General features: G+C 42.5%; 1 protein-coding gene and 1 long non-coding RNA gene across 5 annotated transcripts in view; one reads left to right on the plus strand and one right to left on the minus strand.

Moving 5' to 3' along the window:
- The first annotated feature begins 2,218 nt into the window (after nucleotides 1-2,218).
- LOC136639073 (uncharacterized) lies at nucleotides 2,219-16,929 on the plus strand. 3 transcript variants are annotated; one of them, XR_010793651.1, is made up of 5 exons: nucleotides 2,219-2,569; nucleotides 3,645-3,712; nucleotides 4,891-4,991; nucleotides 10,639-10,713; nucleotides 16,807-16,929. It is a non-coding gene; the product is annotated as an uncharacterized lncRNA (long non-coding RNA). The 3 variants fall into 3 exon arrangements; XR_010793648.1 differs by lacking the exon at nucleotides 4,891-4,991; XR_010793652.1 differs by lacking the exons at nucleotides 2,219-2,569; nucleotides 4,891-4,991 and adding an exon at nucleotides 2,576-2,880.
- Nucleotides 16,255-26,295, minus strand: part of HIBCH (3-hydroxyisobutyryl-CoA hydrolase) — a 65,334-nt gene continuing 55,293 nt past the window's right edge. For both annotated transcript variants that reach the window (XM_066612900.1, XM_066612962.1), the window contains exon 14: nucleotides 16,255-24,429. In XM_066612900.1, coding sequence (XP_066468997.1) covers nucleotides 24,314-24,429 — 116 coding nt within the window. In that variant the 3' untranslated portion in view covers nucleotides 16,255-24,313. The remainder of the gene's footprint in view (nucleotides 24,430-26,295) is intronic.

Here is a 26,295-nt window from a genome sequence, read left to right on the forward strand (position 1 = left end):
GCCCGCCCCCAGGGCTGCCCACCACCTGCCCTCCCCTTGCCCAGGAACACCTCCCTCCTCCTGCCTCCTTCCCACCCACCCCAGAGGCTTGTGTTGGCCCAGCTGGGCTTCCTTGCCGAGGAAGCCAGCACGTTTGTGACCTTTCTGGGCTTGCGTGTGTCTGTGTCCCTGTGTAAGGGACTTGCCTCAGGATTGTGTCCTGTTATTACACAGCATCAATAAAATGTTAAAGTCAACAGTAAAAACATTTCAGAATTTCTAGCATCACATAATGAAGTTTAGTACCTTAAGCTTTAATTGCAAAGTATTAGCAACTCTCTTATGTTTCACCTGTTTTTGCACTTTTCCTATGACTTCTTTCATCTTTTTCTGTTCTTTAGGAGCATATCCACAGAAATTTGTAGAAACACAGCACAAATTGTGTGCATCAATTCATGTCATAGGGCAGTGCTTTTATATCTCAGGTGTTTTGACTCTTTTCACAACTACTTTTTATTGAGGAGAACTGATCAGAATGCATCAGCAAGAACTATTGTTCTCACTGATGTGCTCAGATCACGTCTCTGTTTCTCCCTCCTCCTAATTTGGACCCAAAGTTTGCCCCCCTCCCCCCCCAAAAAAATTAATGTGGCTCACATACTACTTGGCATACTTCACATACATTATCTCAGTAAACTTTCCAAAGATGTATGTTTGTAGTGTCATTTTTTTAAACTAAGATATTGAAGGCCCTTTGTTTAGAGGGATTTTCAAGAACAAGGGGTTAACCTTATGGTTTTTCAAACAGCACAAGCCTATTCAGCTATTTGGAAATAATTTTTATGGGAGTTACTCCTATGTACACTTCCCAGAGACTGACATCCCAATCCTGTCGTCCCTTGCTGCGACCCAGCAGGGCTGCTGCATCCAGTGTAGGATTAGAGGCTCCTGGAGGTCTCCTCAGTGAAGGGAACATTCGTCCCCTTATTCCAGATAAAGCCCCAGCAGCCTCTATAGGGCTACTCACGGGGCTCAGGGTCAAAAAGGGGGCCCAGGAGCCAAAGGAGGGGGCCCAGAAAGTTCCTGGGATCTTACGTTTTCCTATCTACTCTTGTGGATCTGCTTACCATGAAGGAGTGTATAGGAACTCAGGGACACAGCTGCAGGATAACAGCTGCTGCAGAAGCAAGTTTTGGTACACCCAGGACACTTGCCATTCTAGTGTGAGCCTAAATATGATGATGCTAATCTGCATGATTTTCTATATTTCAGAGATTTGGAAAAAAACTTAGGAGTGTGTTTGGTTTTCTGTATTACTGTTTCTGTCTGCCAATGTGGGTAGGTTAGACCTTGAGTCCAAAGACTTTTCCAGCAGTCTGCACCCTCCCCCTCCCATTTTGCCCCTTCCTGCCCCCATTCTGCTTGCCTGTCACCACCCTCCCCTGCTCTATTTCACCCCTCCCCCTTTGCAAAGGGGCCCAAAAGAAACTTCCTACCTCCTGATAAAATTCCTTTCAGAGGCCCTGGCTATTCAGATCTGTGCCAGTGATTCTATTGGCACAAATTTGGTAGCAGTAGCCAGAGCTGCTGTCCCCATGCCCTCTTCCTGCCCCAGCGGAAAGCCTACTTGCTCCTGCGGACGCAGGCCTCCAAGTGGTAGTGAAAGGCTAGTGCAGGTGTTGGAGGTCTTCCACGCTGCCTTAGGGCACTATTGCAACAGCATGGGTGCCCATTCCGCTGGCACTAGCCGGCATAGGATTGCGCCATAAACCTCACTGAATGTAATGAGATCTCTGAGCAATCATGCAGAGGGATGCGCTGTGAGATGATTAGTGCATTCATTTCTGCCTGAGAAATTTGAGCTCCCTTTGCCATCTTCCCTTCAGATAGAAACAGGCTTGATGCTGATAGCTGGACATTAACAAGTGGTCGTACATGCAAAAGCCAGTGAATGGAAACGTTATGATTTAACCAGTGTGTGATGCTCTGTGCAAGAAAGACCAGGCGTTGCGTTGTCTACTCCGCGTGCAGGCGGGAAGGTGTTTGCTTCCTTGCACAAAGGACTTGCAGTTCTGTGCTGCTCTCCCTCGCCGTCTCTTTGGTACCTGCCATTCCCCCTCCCCGTCTCCGGCTGTTTGGCCGGGCACCTCCTGCTTTCTCCTCCTGACCGCCAGCCGAGCCTGCTCTGCTCGAGCACCAGGCGTCGCTGCCGAGCTGCGCCTTTGGCGACGGGCTGGTGCGAGAAGGAGCCGCTGAATCGCACGGCGGTGGCGGCAGTCCGCTCAGTTGCCATGCCTGGCGAGTCCGCGGGGTGCAGGAAACTCTGGGGCGTTCCGGGAGCCCGAGCGTGAGCTCCGTACTCGGGGCCAAACATGCGGCCCCCCGTCTTCAGGGAAGCGCCAGCAGCAGGGGAAGAGCGAGCCGCCCTGGCAGAAGGACGCCCTGTCCTCCAAAGCCCTCTTCTCCGTAAGCCAGCCAGCACGGGAGGGGCATGCGAGTGATGGGCAGAGCGGAGTCGGAGGAGCGCCCTGCGGCCAGGCTCCGCAGCATGCATCTCCCGGGGAGGCAATCAATCGCTCCACCGAGCAACGTGAGTGTCTGCAGCGGGAGATGGGCGGGGAGGGCGCTGCCCCCAACCAGCCTGTAAGGCATTCCCGAGCCAGCAGGGGGTGAAGAGCGGGCTGTGGCTCTGGCTCGTGTTTGTTTTCCTGGGTGGCTGTTCCCCATCTTGATAAAAGTATGCGGAGAGCTGTTTGTGTGCACAACGTGGTCCCAGCCCCACCCAGAGCCGGGGCTTACTTTCTGTTCCAGCCCTCTCCCCCCCCCCCCCGTCAATTAGTTGGAAGGGAACAAACTGCTTACTTGCGTTAGTTCCGCTGAAGCGAACAAAACTAAGGCGGGGTAAGTGATTCTCATCAGAATTGTAACCATCAGTAGCATAAAGGTGGGCTTACGAGTGGCTAGCAGGGAGGAAGATACGGCTGGACGAGTTCTGCAGCCATCGTGTGTGAAGACCCCTCCTTCCATCTCTGCTAGATACAAAACACCACACGTCAAAGGGCTGGGATGTACATGACCTGTCTGTCCCTCAGGCTTAGATCTCTAGCGCCTAGGAGTGCAGTTCCCAGCCTGCTTCTCTAGTGCCTTGCTGTAAACCAGGCATCTGAGACTCGGTTGGCTGGCATCTGGGTTCAGGAAGAGTTATTTGGATCCAATTGATCCCCTGGGACTCTTCCCCCTTCTCTTGTCATTTGGCATACAGAATTGGTAAGGAAGAAAACTGTATAGGGGGGATAGGTGCCAATAAAGCTGACACTGGTTGAGCTTGGATGGGGAGTTGGGAAGGCCCTCATCTGTGCAAGAACTCCCATTTAATATATACTGATTTAAGAGTGCTTGTAGGCTGCTTTCTCTTGGAAATGACTTCCCAAGATGGAGCCTGGATTGTAAGGTAAACATTGCTAAATGCAGGCTTGCACTTGACTTTTGGCTGAGGGGCAGGAACACTTCCTTTTGGCCTGTGATTAGCAAATCTCACTTCTTAAGCTCCCTTGTGCCACCTAGGCCTAGGAGGAGGAGGCAGTGGCACAGCTGTGAGGCTAGCCAGGCTAGTAATTCCTGTATTTTTGTAGAAAACTGCCTTATTACTTCAAAAACTATTTCAGAATCCAGTGACATGGTTTGCTTCTACATGGGGGAAGAAGGCTGCACTCCTGCCAACGCTTATTTGAGAGTAAGTTGCCCTGAAATTTGTATGATATACTTCTCAGTAAATGTGTATAGATTGGCCCTTCAGGACCTTTGAGACTCCTGGCTCATACCTGTGCAACTAGGCAGACTAAACAGAAGGTTGTGAGTGTTGCACATTCAAGGGTAAGTAAGAACAAAGGTGAGGGAAAAGACTTTCCACTGCTTAACTGAAGTAATGAGATCTGTAGACATGAAATGCCTTACATGGTTGTGTTTGCAATCCTTGTCAGATGCATGTTAAGCCTCAGACTTTGGTTATTTATGAGGCTTCTTACACACATACAATTTTCACAACCCTTGGAAAGTGCCTCTGACAAACTACGAGATTAACATTTGTGTAGCTCTTAAATCATTTTCCTCTGATACACATGCAATACAGTTATATTTGTGGTACAGTTATTTGCGGACACATTTGGGACTGATACAGTTATTCGTGGACACATCTGGGACTCAGTCCTATCCAGCTTTTCGGCACTGATGCAGCAGTGCCAACCAGGGTGTGCGCTGCATCCTGTGCACCTTCTGTGGGCAGCCACAGAGGCCTCCTAAAGGAAAGGGAATGCTTTTTCCCTTACCTCAGGGCTGCACTGGTGCTGGAAGGTTGAATAGGATTGGGCCCTTGGTAGTTGAATACTGAACTGTGGTGGATCTTTAAAAGTGGGAGAGTGGCTATAAGTCAGTTATACCAAGGTGACAGCTTACCTTGGTTGCATTGTCAGATCTAAACCATGTTTCTTTTGTCATAGAACAGCTATTTAAACATCATAGCTTTTATTTTTAAATGGTACTGTAACTCTGTTCTAAAGGAAAGAAAATCATTTCTGGATAAGGAGAAGGTTGGAGAGGGCTTGCTTGTGTATTGATCATATTGCATGACAGCTGTATGCTAGCCACATGCTATTCACTGTTGTCTCAAAAATCAATGGATTGGAAGCTTGCTCTGTTTAGTCAGTTAATAGTAATCAGTATGCTAGAAATCTTATGTATGCTCTTCTAGCCCAGTAATAGTAGGTTATCAAACTCGAAGAGATGTTCTAGGGAAGCAGCAGCTTCTGCTAGAAATGCTTTTTTTTTTTAGCAATTTCTTGAAATTGCTATGCAGAACCAAGAGCATTAAAAAGTGAGCCAGAGGTTTCATCACAGGTATCATTGCCTTTGTAGGTAGATATTTCCTGAATCAACCCCCTGAGGCTGGATAAAGCAGAATCTTGCATTGAAATTGTCAGTTTCTTCACTTCGCAGGAGTATCTCAGATTCAAGATGTAAGTGTTGTATAACTGGTTGGGTGTAGTGACCATAGAGCAGTGAAATTAAACATACATTAGTAGAAGGTTGACAAGAAAGTCCAATACATGATTTTTTTCTTCAAGGAAATTACTAAAAAATGAGATGTATATCCTGCCTTTCTAACAAGAAACCAAGGCAGGTAACAACAATTTTTAAATCCTTGCATAAAATAAAAACAGTTTTTTTTAAAACAACAATGAATAAACAGCATGGAAAGGAGAAGTACAGTACAGTTTAAAATGCAGCTAACAGCACCAGGCCTGTCTAACCATTGCAGCAACAGCAATTGCCAACTCAAAAACTAACTGCAGTTTCTTAAAAAAATTAACACCGGCTGAAATCTCAATAATGTGAAAGATGTCCTAAGTGCATAACGGAGAGAATTCCAGGAAAGCAGTGCCATCACTGAAAATGCCCTGCCTTTGGCTGCAGTTCCCGACAACCCCTTCAGATGTGGCACCCAAAGCAGTGGATGATCTTAATTTGATGATGTGGAAAGAAACAGATTAGTTGAAAGAAAGCATCATGAAGGTAAATATCTCTCCAAGGTTATTTCAGAACTACAATAATAAATGCTTGTATGTTATTCAAAATCCCAATAATAGAAGTATAGTTAAAATATGTCACGTATTAGGAAAGTATCAACAGGTTTCAGAAGATGTTAGCATAGTTAACAGTTAGAACCCAGAAAGGTCAGCAGACTTCCTTTAAGTAGGCTTCCTGTTAATGTTCTGAGTCATCCATGTAGTGTGCAGGCTTCCTACCTGCTTGTCTGCTTATAAGCAGTCTGCTTATAATCTCCTGTACAAGCAAGATACTGATTGCTTCGCAATAGGGTCCCCCTCTTATCCAGTGTTTCTGGTATCCAGGAGTAGGACCACATCCCCCACAGATACTGGGGGTTGCCTTATTTCATTTTCCTGGAAACTCTTGCATATATGTTTCTGAAAATTTTCTATGGTCAGGTCTGCATTTCTGTAATTTTGGTGCAAATTGAGTACAAAACAATTGTCAAGTCAAACCTCTAATGCTGGTTTTTATGGATAATTTCGGAACCTTTGCATCTATCTTTTTGAAATTTAGCAGGGATCTCACCTATGGGCATCTATACATTGCTTGTGAGTGTCATGCTAATTGGCAACAAAAATGTGGTAGGACCAGCAAGAATATTTTACAATTGCCCTTGGAATGAAAATCCCAGCACCTATTTGGATGAACTTCAACTGGCCTGGTTCCCTTATAGAGGGTTTTCATCCCTGTAAATTTCATCCAGGTCTGAAAATAATAAAAAAAATTCAGTTACTGAGAATGCCTATTGGAATCAATGAAAAATGTTTAAACAAGAATAAAAATAGGAACATAGCAACCGTCTGAATGGGACATGAGACAAAGCATATTGTTAAAATGAGCCAAATTTTGTTTATTCATATATATGTCTAATCTATCAAAAATATGCCACTGAACCCTAAAACCAGCCTTTGTAACACCCATTTTTAAATGGGTGGGGTAGCATGTCTAGGAAATTTCAGACCAAAACTGGTTCAAGGTCTCTTTTGTATTATATTGGTAAAAAGTATTTTAAAGATAATTGTCTATATGTAGAAGGAAAATCTCATGAAGAAAAATTAGCATCACTTCTGCTAAACAAGTTCTACCTCATCAACCTTTGGAATTCTTTTGAAAGTATCCATAAGCTTTTAGATTGGGTGATCTTGTAGAATGTATATACTAGAACCCCAAAATGTTTTGGACAAATTTCCTCACCAAAGGCTCTTCTGAAAACTTAACCATTATGGAATAATAAGAGGATGGATTTGTAACTGGTTTAACAACAGGCAGCACTCACAGTAGAAGGAAACAAGAAGTGGGTTCCCCCAAAGATGTAATGAGACTTGTGTAGTTTAGAAATGAGCAGTGAAGAAGTGGCAAATGGAGCCAGATTATTCAAGATGGCAAAAACCCAAGTGTATGGTATAGGCTTCCTAAAGGATCTGTCCAAATTGGATGAATGGGCAACCAAATGGCAGTGGGTCTGGTTGTATTTACTATAGAACAGCTGTAATCCAAACTCGAAGTGGTATAGGCGTGCCCCCTTATCTACAGGGGTTCTGTTCTGGAACACCCTGTGGATACCTGAAACTGCAGATACAGGTGAATGCCCACCCCTGTAGTCCAGAGGCTGCCCCTCCCCAGAGGCAAGGGGAGCTCTGCTTGCCTTGCCTCCGGAGGGGAGTCTGAGCTCACCAGAGGCTGAGGATGTTCGTCCCCTGTATAGCTGAAAACACGTGACTTCTGGTTTCATGGAGAAACAAGAAGTAACTTTTTAATAACTGATAAGGCACTGGGAGGTCTGGGGAAGCCAGGGCCCCCCAGTGCCTTATAAGGTTGTATTTATCAAACTGTGGGTCCCACAGGGTGGGTCGCGAGCCAATTTCAGGTGGGTCTCCATTCATTTCAATATTTTATTTTTAATACATTAGACTTGATGCTACCATGGTATGTTATTAACATTTCCCCAAATAAACAGACCTGTACTTTTAATAAGCTATTATGTATATTCTTTTAACAATGATAGTAAATGGGACTTACTCCTGGGTAAGTGTGGGTAGGATTGCAGCCTAGGATTGTTAAAAATTTTCCTGCTTGATGATGTCACTTCCGGTCATGACATCACTTCTGGTGGGTCCTGAGAGATTCTAATTCTAAAAAGTGGGTCCTGGTGCTAAATGTGTGAGAACCACTGTTATAAGGCCTCTTCCTTATAAACACAACTTTCAGTTTCTCTGTGAAACTGGAAGTCATGTGTTTTGAGGCTCAGAGCTCAGTCTGAGCTCAGCAGAGGTTGGGGATGGAGTTCCCCTCTCCTCCGGAGGGGACGTGCTGGGGGCTCCGGACCCAATCCACGGATAAGTGAATCCGTGGATGCAGGATCCGTGGATGTGGCCTCCCTGTACACTGGTATTTTGTGTCTATTTTCATATGCAGTAGTCCAGATGTATTCTTCCTCTTTGATTTCTCTGCTCCCTGAAACACAGTCTTGGGAAAGGGACTGAAATCTGAAGAATACCAGTGTGCGCTGACAAAGGTTTTAAATCAACTCCCAGATCCCCCAGGATCAGTGTTTTTCCAGGGAAACACATCCCCCACCCCAAAAGAGACAGACTCTAATAGATAGTTGGAGAGTGTGCTTTTGGTGTTGGTATTGACCAGCTTGATACGATGCTGTGAATCAGCTATGTTCAACTCGTCTGCCAAGGCCCACTATCGTGCTGTAAATGGTCTTGCAGGTGTGCTGTGGTAGTTTGGGGTGTGTCATATATGGGGGGTCAGCAGTTTGACTCTGTCACGCCACTACTCCGGTGGCTGCACTGGCTGCCCATTTGTTTCCAGGCTGAATTCAAGGTGCTGGTTATGACCTTTAAAGCCCTAAACGGCTTGGGACCAGCATATTTGAGAGACCGGCTTCTTCCATATAATCCAGTCCGTTCTCTAAGGTCATCAGAAGGGGCCCTGCTGGTTGTGCCGTCACTGAAAGTGGTGAAGGGAATGGCGGCCAGTAACAGGGCCTTTTCGGTGGTGGCACCTGCACTATGGAATTCCCTCCCTTTTGAATTGAGAGCAGCTTCCTCATTACTAGCGTTCCGGTGGGGCCTGAAGACTTCTTTATTCAGGAAAGCCTTCGAGGCACCATAAGGGCTGTTTTTATAAATTTATAACTTATGCTGCTATGTAACTTAACTTGTTTTTAATTGTTTTTAAATGTTTTGTATTTTTAATGTGTATTTGTATTTTTTTAACCTAATTGTTAGCCGCCTTGGGTGCCCTACGGGGAGAAAGGCGGAATACAAATCCAGTAAATAAATATATTAGTAGGGCTGTTGGGGGATGTGAGCCCCTTGCCGGCAGTGTGGTGTGCCTTGTCAAAAAACCAGTGGTGTGCCTTCACAATTTTAGCACCTTTACAGTGTGCCATAAGATGAGAAAGGTTGAAAATCGCTGCTGTAATTACACAACCTATTGATTCAGTGCTGGAAGCAAAAAGAAATGAAATGCTAGCACGCTGAGAATTGAGCATTTCATATATTTACCATATAAATTCTGGGTCTGAAACATGTACAGTTCTGTACTAGAGAAGGGAATATGTATTTTTAATGAAAGTGGAAGTACAACACCACTCCATTATGTGGTGTAAATGTTGTAACAGAATTATAGGCTTTGTAGTTAATGTACTAATTTGCTCTAGTTTTTCTGCCTGAAAATTGATCCTTTGCATGTAACAGGTGGCTTGGTGTATTTGTACTACAGGTGGAGCCTATTTATCCGCGTTAGTTCTGGGCGCGATTAACTGGATTAGTTACTGGGGTTTCCTGTTTAGTACTTGGGGTCAGAATTGTTGTTTGTGATTTGCAGATGCCCTTTATGTCAGGAACTGTAAAGCAGCTAGTTATAACCATGTATTTTAAGATGTGGGTTTTATTGATTTTTTTGTATGTGTTTAGTTTGCTAGAAATATAGAATGTCAGTACTGAAAGCAAATAACGAAGCCAATTTTTTAAAAATGCCTTTTGGTCATTTTTGACTGTTACATGGAGCTATGAAACAATTATATTCTTCAGAAAGTTTTATAACATCCATAGATTTAATCGGTCTTTATGAAATTCTGTGTTCTTTACCATTATAGCAAAAGTTCAATGCTGGCCTGTAACACTATGCGTTGTATGGAAAATTGAATGCAATGGGATGGTTTTGCAGTATTTGAACATAACACAGGCCCATACACATTTTGCTTCCTTAAATGTTACACCAATTCCTGGGTATATTTGGGGTGCTGATTCCAAAAATGGCATCTGTTTTGCCCTATCACGTCTAGTTTTGGCATAGCCTCTTTAGTGAATGGTTCAAGCAGCTTCCTCATGAGGAAGCCTATACCATGGCTTCCTCACGAGGAAGCTGCTTGAACCATTCACCAATGAGGCTATACTAAATCTCCAAAACTAGACATGATAGAGCAAAACGGATGCCATTTTTTTCAGTTGGCACCCCAAATTCACAACAAACCACCATAAAGTTTGGGAAAAACTTTTCTGACTCTCAATTTTGTAGGCCTGTGTCATCAAAGGTCTGTTGGCCTGGAGTGCACAAATTTGCGAATGACCATTCAGCTGTATTCATGTAGCTCTAAAAGGACATCCAGAAACTGCAAAGATTCCTGTACTTTTAAGGGTTACATGTTTCATCAAACCAAGGCCCCCCTATCAAAATGCTGCAATGAGAAGAAAATCTATATCATTAAAGGTTCTCTTTTGTGAAAATTGCTTAAAATACAGGAGTTCTTTTGGGGTAAAGTTCTGACAATACTAATAGTGTAATTCTGTTAAAAAAAGCACAAAGAACTATACTATACTATGCTATTGTTAAAAAAAAAACAACCACAAAGAACAATCTCATATTCTGGCCCCTTTTCTACCCACCATTGTGTGAATACTTTTGTACTGAGAATTACTATGAAATAAGAAATGATTAATTCTAGGTTCAGAGGCCAGAAAAATACTGATAGGGCAGCTTTGATTATTTGAAGCTGCTGGACTTTAAGAACACATTTTCTATTACTTATATTTACAGGAACCTACAGTTGGAGCTGTGCCTCATGCTCTGTGGATCATTAGAGAAAAGAAACTCAAAACAGGATACTAATTGGTAAGTGGCCTCCAAGAACACCAAAGGAAAAGTTGCTGCCAGATTTCTGCTTTTCAAAGGAGGTATTTGGCATATCTGGCTGTTGCATTAGGAAAGAGTATTTTGGCAGAGACAAGGCCTTGCTTTGTAGTTGGAAATCTTAATGAGAGAAATGTTGCATGCCTAGCTGGTCAATTAGGCTTGAATGGGCTTAATTTAGTAAAGTGATTAAGCAGGAGCTAAAACTATATAACACAGAACACTCAAATTCTCAACTTCCATGGTTTTCAGGCATATGTAGAAATAACTTTGTAAATGTTACAGTTGTAACATTTCTAATGTTGCCTTTGTTGCTTAACTAGGGCACGATTCAACCATTTTAAGTCAAGTTGTGGAGAACTAGCTTATCTGCAGAATATCAATCAGAAGTTAATTTGTTATGCTTGGACTTCCTAGTTGCAGAATTTGGGAATTTTAATTCAAAATATTAGACCCTGATAAAAGTTGATTAGGGTTGCTGGAGTTGTTCCTGTTCTTTTACAGTAGAGATCCAGTTGAGTGGCTTTTTTTGTGTGTGTATTAGGATTCTCTGAGGTTTCCTATGTCAAGAAACTAAATAATGGAATTAAAAGAGACTGGTTTCAGCAGGAATAAGGAAAATATTTCATCATTTATGCATTCCAGATAGGATTACAATAAACATTTTTGGAGCATTAGCAACTGTAGACTGACTCTGACAGGCCAAAAATTTTATTTGACCTGTCTAGCGTTAGACATCAAACAGGTGTTTCTTGTGTGTCTAGTTTAATACCAATAAAATGAAGTATGTATTATTTTCCTAGTCCACATCTATCCTATTGGTAAAATCTTTGCTAAGGCAGACAACAAAAGCCAGCTCTGCAAATCATAAAAATGGCTCATGTTAATAGCTGCCTTGCAGATCCTAAAGTTGCTATAGATTGGTCTGTGAAAAGGATAGGATGCACTGACTCAGCTAGTCATAGAGTTTATCCAAATATGTCAGGAATTGCAAGCATGCCAGAAAATATTTCATGTCGGCTGACAAGATGATTGACAACTCTTGGTGCAGTTCTGCTATTTAGGGTTCCTTTGTTAATCTTTTTGAGGATCCTAGTAATGGGACTAGTTCAGATAGTAGGTTTCTTTCCTCCCTACCCATGTAAGCCTTTATGTGTGTTAAACTACCTGTGGGAGAGCTGGGTAAAGAATTCTTCAACATTACAGTCTTCATATTTGGAGTCAGCATGAATAAAGACTTTTTTCTGCAGCTGGCTCATGGAATGAGTTAAGTTTTGGTTTAGATATTACTATAATTCTGATCTGTAGCTGGCAGATCACAGATAAGTATACAACACCTGCAGCTTTCTTCCAGGAAAGCTCTTCAGAGCCTTGAATGAAAGACTTCTGAATTCAGAGTTTGTTATCAATTAACTAAAGTAGGTAAGGTGCTCATCCATTATTATTGGATCATCACCTTTCTTTCACCTCTACTCTGCAGCTCTCATTCTCGAGCTATCTGCTTATATCCAATTAAATGCAATATTCTCCTTGTGAGCTCTACTGGTTGGAGGACCATATGTTTAAAAGTTAGGGGTGTGTGTGTGTGTGTGTGTGTCAGACAATACAGCCAATCCTTAAAATTCATTTAGGGTTGCATTAGCAACACTTACATTCCTAGTAATTACATTGTGATCTGAGAGCAAATCTACATGTTATGCACACACACATATATAACAAAAGCCCTGCTAGGTAAATATATGAATATAGCTTGTACTGGGACTTAAGGTTCAGCTTTAGCTACTCTCAGTATGAAAAATTTTCCCTATAACATTTACCAGAATAATGTTTAGGAGTCTTTATTGAGAACCAGTCAGTGATTGACTAGCACTGTCAGATAGTTGCACTGCTTAGCAGTGTTGGGCACAGTCTGAGCCAAACTAAAAGTGCATGTAGTCATGCAATATCACCTGATTGTGTTTTTGGGGGGTGGGTAGAGTTTTTTGTTCTGTTTTTTACAAACAAGAAGGTGGGGGTTGCAAAAATATGGCAAAACTGCTGGAGATTAAGGAGGCTTTGGGACTTTGTCTCCACTGTGGTTTTGATCCTGCTTGTGACCTCCCTGTGTGTTATTTTTAGATGGGCTTCGATGGAAAGGTTTTTCCTCCCGATGGAAGATTCCCCCCCCCCCCGTTTAAAAATAGTGCCAAGGACAAGGCCCATAATCTGTATCAGAAATGCAGCAGGGCAAAGTACTAAAACCTCCCTATTCTGCCACCGTCAGAGTTTTTTCATGTTTTGCAATTCTTGTTTTTTGGTTTAAAAAAATAAAACCAAACAACCTACTGCCACCTGCATCAGGCCACATTGCATGGTTACATGTAACTCTAGCTTTGCCCTTTAGTTACTGAGATCCCTAAGTGAGTTCCCATTCATGTGCTTGATGATATGCGCAGTGCTAGTACTAACTCCAACTAGCATCTTCTCACTTGCTGCTCTAATTCTGAGGAGGGAATGATCAGGTAAGTTTTTCTCCACTACTGAAGGCTGAACTAAATGAAAAGGTTCCTTTTTGCTTTAGAAAGCTAAAAAGGTGCAGGACCCAGGGACCATGTACATACTCACAAAATCATATGCTCAACATTAAAGAGAGTGTCTGCAAGATTAACAGTTGAAATGTGTTGACAACATTGCTCAAAATGCTGGGTTCTTAGGGTCAAACTAGATAAGCATGCAAACTCATGTGTAACACATGTCTCAGACCAAAGTGCCTTTTTATTTACCAACAGCTGCTGCACAGGGTTTCCTTGCTGGGAACAAGTTACACAGGGAGGTTCACTCCTCTCCTGTGCACTGTTTTGAAGCTGAAAATCACTGCCCTAGAGTAGCAATTTGTTCCTGAACTGGCAGTTTAAGGAAATGGCTGCTTTGGGGCAAATTGCCTGTCAGGGGGACCCTTCTCAGCATGAGGAGAAGAGTGAACCTCCCTGCCCTTCGTGATTAGAGTTGCATTCCAACTACAGCTGTTTGTAATAAATAAGACACTTCTTGGTGGAAGCACACCTGTATGGTGATGTTTATGTGCATGTCTACTTTGACACTGTACATTCCATTGCATATCATCCTCTGAAAGTCTTTAAAGTGTTGAATGGAGTCTCCATTTTGGTTTCTGCTCTGATATTTAGCCTCCAACTACCCAGCTTGATTTTCCAAGCTTCTCATGAGCCAGATTGATGCTAACTGGCTCCGTTAAAGTCAGAATGCCTTTGTGGCCTTGAGTTGCAGTATAACTTGGCAAAATGTTATCTCTGGATATACTGTCAGTCTTCCAAGTTTATGGGGGAACTGCTAAATCAGGGCAGTCCAGCTTGGGGGGGGGTGCACATGACCCTTGTGTGACCCCTTGCTGAGCCAACCCAGCAGTAATTGGTGATGAGATGATGGTTAAACTGTCAATTACTTCTGCATTCTGAGCCTGCCAAACTCATTCGACAGGCTCAGGACGCAAGCATGAAAGTGGCAGTGGGTGCAGCGAGACCTGTGATACTGTTCGAGCTCCTTCAAAGGAAGAAGGGAGACCAAAACACCACCAGCATGCCCTGCTCAGCTCAAACAGAAGAGCACAAAGGTGCTCCACAACACCTTCATACTCATCAGCTGGAGTGGGGTGGGGCAGGGCAGGGCGCTGTAGGCCACCATGAGAGCTGCCAGAACAGGCCTTTTGGGTCATGTGTTGACCATGCTGTGCTAAATGAAAAAGCTCAGAGACACACAGCAAAACCTTGCATACATAGCCCTGCTTGCTTTGAACTGTCCCTTGCTTTCTGATTTTGGAATAGCAGCATGACCCTGCCATTTCAAGGGTCATCTTGAGGAGAGTCCCAGAAGCATGTTCCTCTACTTGCTGCTTTGAATAGCTGCATTTAGGACATGTTGTATTAGGTGTTCATAACACAGTCACTTTGTAAAGGGCTTCTCTGCAAATTCAACTTTTTCCTGCAAAATGATTTGATAGTCTCATATTGGGGGTGGTGATAATCTTTGACTATGACCTAGAGCAGTGGTTGCCAAACTCATGACCTCTGTGTAACGACAATGCAGTCCCCATTTGGACCACAGTTTACTGTTCTGCCTCCACATGGCCTGTCTTCTGAGTAGATCTGGGCACCTGGATGCTCTGGGCATTTGCGTCTATTCCTGGAGTCCCAGAATAGGGTGTCCAGGCAGACACGGCTGCCCAGATCTACTCAGAAGATGAGCTGCGTGGAAGTGAAACAGTAAGATCTGCTCATGGAGCTGAAGGCTTTCCCCAAACCCTAGATCTTGCCCCTGGATTGGAGGAGCCTGACCTAGAGATCACATGTCCTTTACAAAGTGAGTGCTGAGAATTACTGTTAAATGTTTCTGGCACTGACATTGACAGTTGGCTGGTTGTCCAGCACTATGTATTATTATTAATAATTGTTACATACCTTATTGTTTGTGTTGCACATTTTGAATGGATTGATGAAGACACAACTTGCTTGTGGCCTTGATCAAACCAGTCTGAAGAAAATTCTTCTACAAACCATGAAAACTTGGGACTGGAATGTACTTGGAGCACCTTAGATTACACACTTAAATGAGACTGCTGATGCCAGAGATCTGTATGTGTTCTGCTAACGGAACACTTTTTTATCCTTTGTAAAAGGCCAGAGGGAAGGGCAGTACTGACACCCTCTTCTCATTTATCCTGTCCTGTTTCCTCTGATTATTCCTTTTCTAACCTCTCATGGAGATGGTGGTCTTAAGTCCAAAATTCTTCCCCTCTAAATTCTTGAAATTAGTATGTTTTAATTAACTATAAGCCTTATGCAGTAGAGTATTGTGCCTTAATAAGCCTTTAACAAAGCTTTATTTGATCTGCTTGACACACTGTAATCCAGTGTGCTGTAGCCTTAGGTTGCTTGAGTGCAATTGTACAAGCAGAACTACCTTCCCCATACTTACCTCTTTGGGAATGGCTTGGGAAGGAGGGGAAAATTCTTGAAAACCATGTGGAATCCACTTCTTTCAGAGCCCCACTCATCAAAGTTGCCTCTGTGAGGTGGTGGTGGGACTTTCCCCTAATTCTGCAACTCTCCTCTTGCTATTTCCCATACTGCTCTGTTGGGTCTCTTGGCTCGCGGACTAGGGAAGCTGCCCTAAGGAAGAAGGGGAAGGGAAGGTATCTTGTACAAATACTACATAGGATACAACCAGAAACTGTTTCTAAAATGCTGCAAGAAGCTACTATTGCTCTGCCTATTCACTTATTGTATGAGCAGAAGTTTACTTTCTCTTCCTATCAGTGCTGCAATCCCCATTATTCTTTGCCAATCTCATGACCATTACCCCCTCCACTCTGAGAGGCTCCCATGGCCTATTTGGAAGGTTTGGTGACCAACAAGGCACTATTGCTGCAAAGAATGATTACAGTATGTTGTACAAATCTGAATCTTCTGTATATCTAAGGGCAGGTGTTACACAACCATCGAGTTTGGCTAAATGTTTCTGACATTAAAGTCAAAGCCAAAAACCTTTATTGGCATAAACAATAAAACCAGGTGTTAAACAGTAAGGTGTCCATGTTTCTGACATTACTATATCCACTAGGATTTGGTTTCAGAGGAATAGAGTAGGTAACTGGGGCCAGTACTGAATCACTTTTGTTATCCTATAGTAATGTGATACATTACAAACAGCTTCAAGATAGCTGAGGAGTTTACACATGGAGTTCAAATTTCAGTTCATCATAAATAGCCTAAAACTGTCACTTAGAGTAATTCTACTTTGGCAAGTACAGTTGTCACTTAGGTCTGTTGAACAACCATGCCAATTAAGTAGCACTTGTAAGCAACAACTACCTTTTTAACATAATTCTGTGTGTGACATTAATTATGAATTAACTGTTTCCTGTTTTATAAGACCTGTACAGAAGACACAAGATGCATTACTGAACTTGAACTAGCAAATTCATTGAAATTATACAACAGCTTTTGTACATGCAGAACAGTTTGCTGTTAAATTTTTAAGATAGGTAACTAAACCCTGCAATGCAAAATGTTCTTTTCACAGATATTGGGAGAGACAGCTACTCTCGCCTCTGCCTGCAAGAAAGTGGCATCACTCTATACCCTTCTAGAGGACTACTTCAAGGCTGAGGGTACAAGCTACATTGAACTCTCTTCCTGCAGTTGTACCATGGGATGTATTAAATCCAAAAACCCCTTCCCACATACCATTCTAGATGATGGAAGCAGGGAAGTTGATAGATATGGTAGTGGATGTAACATAGATAAGCCTGCACTTACTCAGGAAAAGTCTACTGTGTCAAGTACTGCGGTGCTGGACTTTGCTCACCGTCTCTCTCTAGAGATCCTGGATCAAGCTGTGAAGCAATGGGCAGTAGCTGAAAGTAAATACAGCGACATTCCCTTCATAGAAAGTGATGAGCCATGAATTACAAGGCTTGGCTCCTCTGTCAGACACCTCATGTTTTGGTGCTAGCATAAATAAAGTGAAGTTCATACAACAGCAGTTGTGGTTTTAAAGACACCAGTTGTACAGAAAACAGCTAGCCTTGACTGAGATATTGTTAACACTGTACCTTGCCCTTTCTATTAAATCTTTAATAGAACCACAGTAGCATCAAATGGTTCTAGGGCAAACATTTCATTCAGTGCGCTGATAAAGCCTGTTCAGTACCGATGGCGGCACAAGAACAAAGCATAGGCATTAATGTTCTTTCAAGGCCTGCTGCAGAAAAGATCAAGTTGAACAAACAAGATTTAAGAAATATGATTATGGCTATATTAGCTGTGGTGAGTAAATGTTCAGACTGCTTTCTGGGCATGAAAAGTAATAGGGGAAAGTGGCAAACTTAACACAGAGTGCAGTCTAGGCATGGTTAAGTACTTTCAACAAAGAAAATTAAGCCTGAGTTGAACTTTCCCAGTGAAATAATTGGACTTAAATCAGGCCTGGTTCATGCTCATATAACTACCAGAATGTCTTTGGACATATCTGATAATGCTGATGTACAATTATTTCCAACTTCATTCAGATGAGAAAATATTGACTTCAGATCAAAGGCACTCTGATGTAGCAAAGATGAAAGAACATTAGAAAAACCTTGAACGTCGGACAGTTCAAAAAACCAATTTAGCGAAACTGCTTAACTGATGTCTGCAAATTATTATGTGTTAATAAAAATCATTCCAGTTTGTTATCTTTGTTACTAACAAAGTAAACATGACATCATAATTGTTAACCATAACTTATATTTTTGCTCAAAAGTTTTTGTCTAGACCACAAACTGCAACAGACTGAAGTCAAGAATCAAGAGAAACTGTAAAGACAGATGGCAATAGCCATGTTTTAGAGCACTGTGTAAGAGAATAATGAGATAATAACAAAAAGGCAGTCGACAAGAATGCCAAGCTAAACCAGAATGCTGGCAGCCAGAACAATTGGTGAGAAGGAAATTAAAAATGGTCACTGATGGTTCCTACCTGTTTGCAGAACAACTGTACACTTCATATGCAATGCCACTTCTAAATACTGCAATGAGTTTTCAGTTCTGATGTGGAAAAACAAACAGAAAGGATTCTGTGGCAGGGCTGTCATTTTATTCTGGTGGATCACGTAGCAGAAGCACCAGCCAGCAAGGGAGGCCACCTCTCCCACTGTCCAATTTCAATTGGATTTGTGTATTCTATCAGAGGGTAGATCCAGCTAGGTTTGACAAGTGCAACCTGATCTTAAATACTACCAAACTGCCATGACCACCTAGAACAATCTCAAGACCACTGGAACATCACCAGAGAATAACACAGCAGCAGAACAACTTGAAATACCAAATGATTTTAGTATTTTTAAACACATGATTTATCTACCGTTTGTCACTGAATGCCTGTGGATTACATCTCTATCAGGCTCTTACCAAACTACAGCGTAATCAGTGTTAAACAAATGTACAGTTGGCCCACATCTTAGACAAGGGTTATGTTCTGAGGTCAGCACTTATAACCAAAATCATGTATAGTCAGAATTCCCTTAAAGCCAACAAATGTGTACTGTCTGTTTAAGAATTAAAAGCACAGTACAAGAGGCACGCAAGAACTAAGGGAAATGCATCTTCATTCTGTTTCAGGCTCGCTCTAGGGCATAAACAAAGTAAGTGGAAAGGCTGGTGGAATCATCTATACTATTTATACTGTTGCTTTTCTCTGTCTTGGCGGGGGACTAAGACCACAATCCTAACCAACTTTCTAGTGCTGGCATAGCTGTGCTAGTGGGGCATGTGCTACATCCTGCAGTTGGGGGGCAGCCCTGCTCAAGGTAAGGCAATGTTTGCATTACCCTTACCTTGGTGCTGGAAAATTGGTTAGGATTGTGCCCTAAGTGCTTATACTTGAGCAAGTCAGTTGTGCGTAAGATGCAGGCTGACTGTATTCCAAAAGCTCTAATGTTGGTTTGGTACTATGTGGTGCAGGGGTTAAGTGAGACTTGCAAGTTTTTGAACTCTGTTAGGAAAATTACAGTAAGTGAACATGGTAAGTGCCATGCTCTAAAGCACTCTTTGCAGCACAACTTCGATATTTTAGCAGGTAAAAATGCTGTGTCCTATAGTATATTACAGTATATTTTTAAAGTACCTGTGATGTTTTTTTTCTACCCAAATGAAAAGTTGTGATTAATCACTTGCAATTGTGTTTGAATAAAAAAATTTTATACTTGTGTATTATCTGGAAACCAAATATGCTTAAGAGCACTAAAGTTCTCAAAAAATGTACAAGAGCTTGACGTAGAATCAGACATAAGCGTTGACACATTTATGTGGAAATATGCAGGACAGTGTTACCTTGGTGTTTTTCCCCCCCAACTTAGATGTATTCAGTCTGAGATTTAATAAAAGACAGGGATCTCCAAACCTGGATAATAGCAATTATGTGACAATACCTTGCTTCCCATGTATTTAACAGTGCATCAGTGTTGTATAGTAAAGTGGTATTGAACGTGCTTAAGTGGACTTAAACAGTTGGTACGGGGGGGTAGAATAGTGGGTCTTAATAGGGGAAATTAGGTTCACACTTCCCCCCCCCCACACACACACCCCAGATCATAGGTGGCATAAAATAAAAAATATACCTTTCTCTTTTCCATGTTGGAAAATGGCTCAGAAGGGCAGCAAGACAGAGGGTTGTGCCACAGGAGAAAAGTGTCCTCCTTGTCTGCCTCTTTCACATAATGCAAAGGAGAAGACAGGTGTGTATGCTTATCAACCAAGGTTGTGTGCACACACTATACTGTAATAAGTCCAGGCAGACTTTGCAGGACTCATGAGCTGAATAGGGACTTGTGGGAGGGATTTTCCAGGCATGGTGTATCAAACCAGGCTGAGAAGTGATATGCTTTAAAATGACAGCTTACAGTGGCAAAAGAAATTGAGAAGCAATTGTAACATTTTGCACTTTAGAAAAACTAAACATCTCATTTTGAAATAAGTTATGGGAGAAACTTTCCAATCTTGCCAATAGAAAAGTACACAAGAGGTGCAGAATAAGGAGCACTTATATGTATTGTCACAACAAAGCAAAACAACTTCAGAATTTTAGAATCACTTCCTTGAGTCAGATTGCAGGTAGTTAATGTTGCCTTTTTGTATTTCTAGCCTGTTTCTCACCAATCATTACCAAACAATTGTTTCTGAAGGTATTTTTACTTTCAAATTTATTGATTCTTTAGAGAAGTCTAAATTCTGAAACTGACATCATTACATATTGCCATGGAAACGAGATGAGTGTGATCAGACCTGCCTAACTATAAAAAGCATATAGTGGCTGTTCAGTAGACAGAAGGGAGGGCCATGACCACTTGTGCCATGTACATTTTCATTAATCACTGCTGTAGCAAAAAATCAATGGAATCTGTTTGCAGGGCATTCTTGCATCTGTGAGAGTTTAAGAAACAGTACAGCAATATTTAAACATTTAGAAAATGTCATCACAATGGGGCTGGCTGTATGTAGTGGAAGGGGTCTGGGTCTTGTGTGTGCACCTACAACATTTATGACTGCATTGCACCTTGCCTAGCAGGGCCAGGACCCCTATTATCAGGGCTAGTGGAACAGTTTTTAAACTTCACCCTTAAACACAATCTTCTCCTTTCCCATGTGAGTGAAGAAATACACACGCTCAGAGTAGGAACTAAACTTGTCCACTGTTGATCCCAGAATGGGTGAGATCCTACATGGTACTGTTTTTACATGATTGTGAGGAGTGATTTAGGAGTGTTTTACATGAAGTGATTGTGAGGAGCTCCAGAAGGATCTCTCCAAACTGGCAGAATGGGCAGCAAAATGGCAGATGTGTTTCAATGTAAGGAAGTGTAAAGTCATGCACATTGGGGCAAAAAATCAAAACTTCACACATAGGTTAATAGGTTCTGAGCTGTCTGTGACAGATCAGGAGAGAGATCTTCGGGTGGTGGTGGACAGGTCGATGAATGTGTCGACCCAATGTGCGGTGGCAGTAAAGAAGGCCAATTCTATGCTTGAGATCATTAGAAAAGGTATTGAGAACAAAACAGCTAATAATATAATGCCATTGTACAAATCTATGGTAAGGCCACACCTGGAGTATTGTGTCCAGTTCTGGTCGCCACATCTCAAAAAGGATATAGTGGAAATGGAAAAGGTGCAAAAGAGGGCAACTAAGGTGATTGCTGGGCTGGGGCACCTTCCTTATGAGGTAAGGCTACAGCGTTGGGGCCTCTTCAGCCTAGAAAAGAGGCACCTGAGGGGGGACATGATTGAGAAATACAAAATTATGCACGGGAAGGATAAAGTGGATAGAGAGATGCTCTTTACACTCTCACATAACACCAGAACCAGTGGACATCCACTAAAATTGAGTGCTGGGAGAGTTAGGACAGACAAAAGAAAATATTTCTTTACTCAGCGTGTGGTTGGTCTGTGGAACTCCTTGCCACAGGATGTGGTGATGGCGTCTAGCCTAGACGCCTTTAAAAGGGGATTGGACAAGTTTCTGGAGGAAAAATCCATTATGGGGTACAAGCCATGATGTGTATGCGCAACCTCCTGATTTTAGAAATGGGTTAGGAATGCAAGGAAGGGCACCAGGATGAGGTCTCTTGTTATCAGGTGTGTTCCCTGGGGCATTTGGTGGGGCCACTGTGAGATACAGGAAGCTGGATTAGATGGGCCTATGGCCTGATCCAGTGGGGCTGTTCTTATTTCACAACTCGAGGGGAGCTGGTAAACTTACAGCAGCTGCTAGCTGCATTCTGGCTTCTATTTATTAGTATTTTTAGAATGTGTCAGAACCCAGAAACTAGATTAAATCTACAGCGACAAATTAGCCATAAAAGTGAGGGATGAGGTGGGGTGGCAGAATCTTCTGCTGTTAACTATTGCTCTACTGCTGTTTTCACATTTTTCCACCCTGTGACCCACCTTCAGCATGGTGCTTGGCAACCCAGAAGTGTTGCCTCTGGCAACAGGCTCATTAGAATATGATCCAGGGGTGGGCTTTTTGCATAAAAAAACTCAGAAGTTTAGCAACTCAGAAGAGTCGGTGGTTCCCGGCAGTGCTCCGGGCTTCAGGGTGCCGGGCTTCAGTGTTCTGCGACCAACTAAAAATCGGGTTGCGACCCCCTTGTGGGTCACAACCCACAGTTTGAGAAAAGCTGCTCATTGAAAAAAGCTGTTGACCTGGGTTGATGCACATTAACTATAACAGGGTCCCTCAGTGTTTGAACACTGCTTACCAGGTGACTTTAGGACACTAGCTCTAGACAGACTCTCTCCTATGGAGAAGGGATGCCTGATGTGCAATGCTAGCCCCATTCCAACTACATTCAGCACTATACGATTCCATTCATGGGGTGCCACTATCCCCATGTTTAGTATTTGCTTCTACAAATGCCACCATGGGGTAGGAAGACCACATATGCATCATTACTGACAGCACACATTCCCTTGCCTTAATAGGGCTACTGAGGTCCCCATTGATGTGCTTTATGGAATCATAATACTGAAACAGTTTAAAGCCATGCGATTAAATTATATTGCATATTTTACTTTCCTTCTGTTGAATCAAACACAATACAAACAGCAAAGTAAATGAGGCTTTGAAAAAGCTGATAATGAACTTAACTGCAGTCATAGAAACATGAATAAGGCATCAGGTTGAAGCAGCACTACTACAGCAACCAAAGAGAATGCACACATTTACAAGGGAGTTGCACGTGAGAGGGAAATTGATGCAGCCCTAACTGGATCTCAGCCTAAGAAGATCACCAAAACAAATTGTCATACATTTACAAAATACTTGTCCACAAGTTACCTGAATAATCAGGATGAAAAAGTCAAAGGCTTTCTAAAAAATCAGATATACCAGTCCCTTTTGGGTCACTACCCAATCCAGTTAACAGCCCAATCCTGCACTGGCCTCCACCGGTAAAAAAGCATGCATACTGTTGCAAACAAGCCGTTAAGTCATGTTGCACCAGACAGAGGTCTGTCCCACTGGCAGAATGGCGTGCACCAGCTTCCAGGTGCCAGTTGGAGGCCAGCGTTCACCAGAGCAGGTAGGCATGCCAGAGGGCAGTGGGAGGGCAGTATGGGGAAGGGGTGCAACAGAGTGGGGGAAGGGCAGGGAGGAAGGCAGATCAGGTCCCAGAGGGGATGGCAAAGGGGGCTTCCACCATATGCAATCCCCCTCCCCAGTGTGAAAGCCCAACATGGGTGACCTGGATTTCCACCAGCTTTAGAGATGGTGCACATCTGAGTAACCCCATTAGAGGCTGTTAGGGCCTTACCCTGGGTAAAGGTCCTCTTACCTCAAGGAGACCTCCAGCAGCCACAATGCCTGCTCTGGATGCGGTGGAGGCTGCACCAGACCCAGTGCACTGCAGCACAGGAATTTGGTTAGGACTGAATGGTAAGTCTTTTTACAGACAGCATTTACTTTAGCTGCTTCAAAACACCTAAAACTCATTTCATACCAAGGGCCAAATGACATTCATGATGTCGTCAGGCAGGAACCGATGTCATTAAACAACTCATAACAACTCATAACAAAAAAACAACACTTTTTCTCACTTAGGAATTCATTAACTACAAATGACAGAAGAGAAAACATGCAGATCTTTATCATATTTCAAGATATGGGAGAGCCCAATTTTTGTGGGGGCTGCCCTTTAAGCAGTAACACCTCAACATTGCTCAGCAGCTGAGAGCCTGAGGCCCGGATAAAAAACTTCCGCGGGCCACATCCGCCCCCCGGACCTTATGTTTGACACCCCTGACCTAGACCTTACATTAAAAAAATCCCTATTTTATATGAAGGAGTAAATAGCCAACTCCCAGTCTAGAGCCCCAACAATTCTCTATATAAGTCTGTACTTGTCTCCAAAAACGTAAATCCTTTTTATTGCATAATTGTGATAAGCATTTCATTCACTCAATGGAGGTTATTCTTTTGTATGCTGAATTCGTAAGTATTAATTTACTGAACTGGAATTAAGACAGAATTAGACTGTTATTAGCCTGGATTTATTATAACTTGAGATCCCTGCTTCCAAGAGACTTAAAGCACGAGTCCAAAAATTCATCTGTTACTTCTTCTAGAGTAGCTGGCTTCCACTTTGGGGACTGATCTTTATCAATAAGCACTGCCAGAGAAAACAAAAACAAAACAAGTTAATATTTTCAGTCTACAAACCTTGTCTAAAATTTGCATCAGGAGCAAGTGTCTACACCAGTAGTTTACACACAGTCTATGCATACTGTGAAAAAGACAAAGCAAATCATTGAACAGCTTCAACAGTCATTCTCACATTCTGAAATGGAATGACCGAAAATGCTGCATTCAAGTGGTTATCTGAAGAGCCTACACTACACATAATAGAAGTGTTCTTCCTAGTCTGCTGAACTTCTGCAATCCAGAGTGGCAGACCAGGTGAGTATTGTGGTCCCTTTTGGACTGCAACTTCCACAAATTCTTTGTGTTAAATAATTGCTTTTTTAAAACTGACTATGCTTTGTGGGCACTCATTTCCTTTAGTTCCATTCTATGAAATAGCCCATACCTGCTTCAAAGGTCGCATAATGCTTGCCGATTTATCTTACCAGGAGAAAGTCAAACAAGAGATGTTAAGTACTGCATTTGGCACAGCAGAAGTGGGGAGTGGCTTCCCATTAATTAATGTCTTAAGATTTCCTGAAGACTTCTAAGCATTATGCTATAAAAGGCAATAACTTTGACAAGGCAAGGGCATAAGAAACGGAATCTGCTATCTAACAGTGTTTGTCCTCTGCCATATCACTTCACATGATCCACCTATTCTAAGTACCACCAGAAGTAACCAATGATGACATCATTGCCAGTTACTTCTGGGTTGGGAGGTCAGATGCAATGCAACAAACACTAATAAGAGGCTCAGGGTGAGGGGGAGGACGTTTTGGAGTGCGGAAAAGCAAGCTTTGGAGCCTCCTATGCTGTTTGTTGTGTCGTGTTCCTGGTCTTGCTGCTGGACAGCAGGTGTCCAGAGGTTCCACAAGTACCACCAGGCACCAACTCAAATACCACTGGTGGTACCCATACCACTGGTTGACAAACGGACCTGATACAATGTAGACGTGCCAATCCTTTCATGTGGCCATTTATGGTCATTCTAGGGTGTTGGATTATTACAGTTATTGAGAAAATTGGGATGCAAGAGTTAGGGGCTCATTCCACACTTTCAGCCTTGTTCCAGTGCAAGAGCTATCTTGTCTCTCAGGTGATGTTACGAATACAGCAACTTAAGAGCTAATCAATGAGTGGCCCAATTATTAACATGCAGATGGCTTTACCCCCATGGTAAGAGGAAAAATAGAAAAAAAATATGGGAGAAGGACTACAGAGGAAAAGAAAGGAATTTAAAAGCCTTCAGGATGGGCAAAATCAGGGTAGAAGTTTTGTATTGTTCTGATGTTGACATGATCTCTGGATGTTTATTTTGCAGTCCACACTTCACAGGGGTATGTGAACCAGTATGATGAATAATCTGGTTCTGTCTGTCTTGACTCCTAGATGGTTAAATAACTTTGCACATTACCAGTGAGAACCACAGTTACAGATATTTCTTTCTGCTCTGAATAAGGAATTTCTTCCTTGCAGAATTCTTTCAACACCACTTGGCTGCTTATGTATGCATTTGTAGCATGTTTTCTGAATGGTAGCCTAGGAACCAGTCCCTTCCATTTGAGGTAACTCAATAAGTTACATATGGATAGCTTGAAAAGCATTACAGTTGTGTAAGAAACACATTGATTATTCATCCTTCAGTAACATAATCATGCTTGTAAAAACATTCCTAATTTCATTCAAGGTATTTAGCCAATTGAGAAAAGAGTTGGCCAATCTATGCGACGGAGAAAAAAATCTGGAATAAAACTCAATTGAGTCTCAATTTAGGGCATTTTCACATACACACACTACTCTTCTCCACTTCTGTTTGGCAATAACATCAGCACTGTATCATTCAGTGTGTGTT

This window comes from Tiliqua scincoides, chromosome 1 (assembly GCF_035046505.1).
Source record: "Tiliqua scincoides isolate rTilSci1 chromosome 1, rTilSci1.hap2, whole genome shotgun sequence".
NCBI lineage: Eukaryota > Metazoa > Chordata > Lepidosauria > Squamata > Scincidae > Tiliqua > Tiliqua scincoides.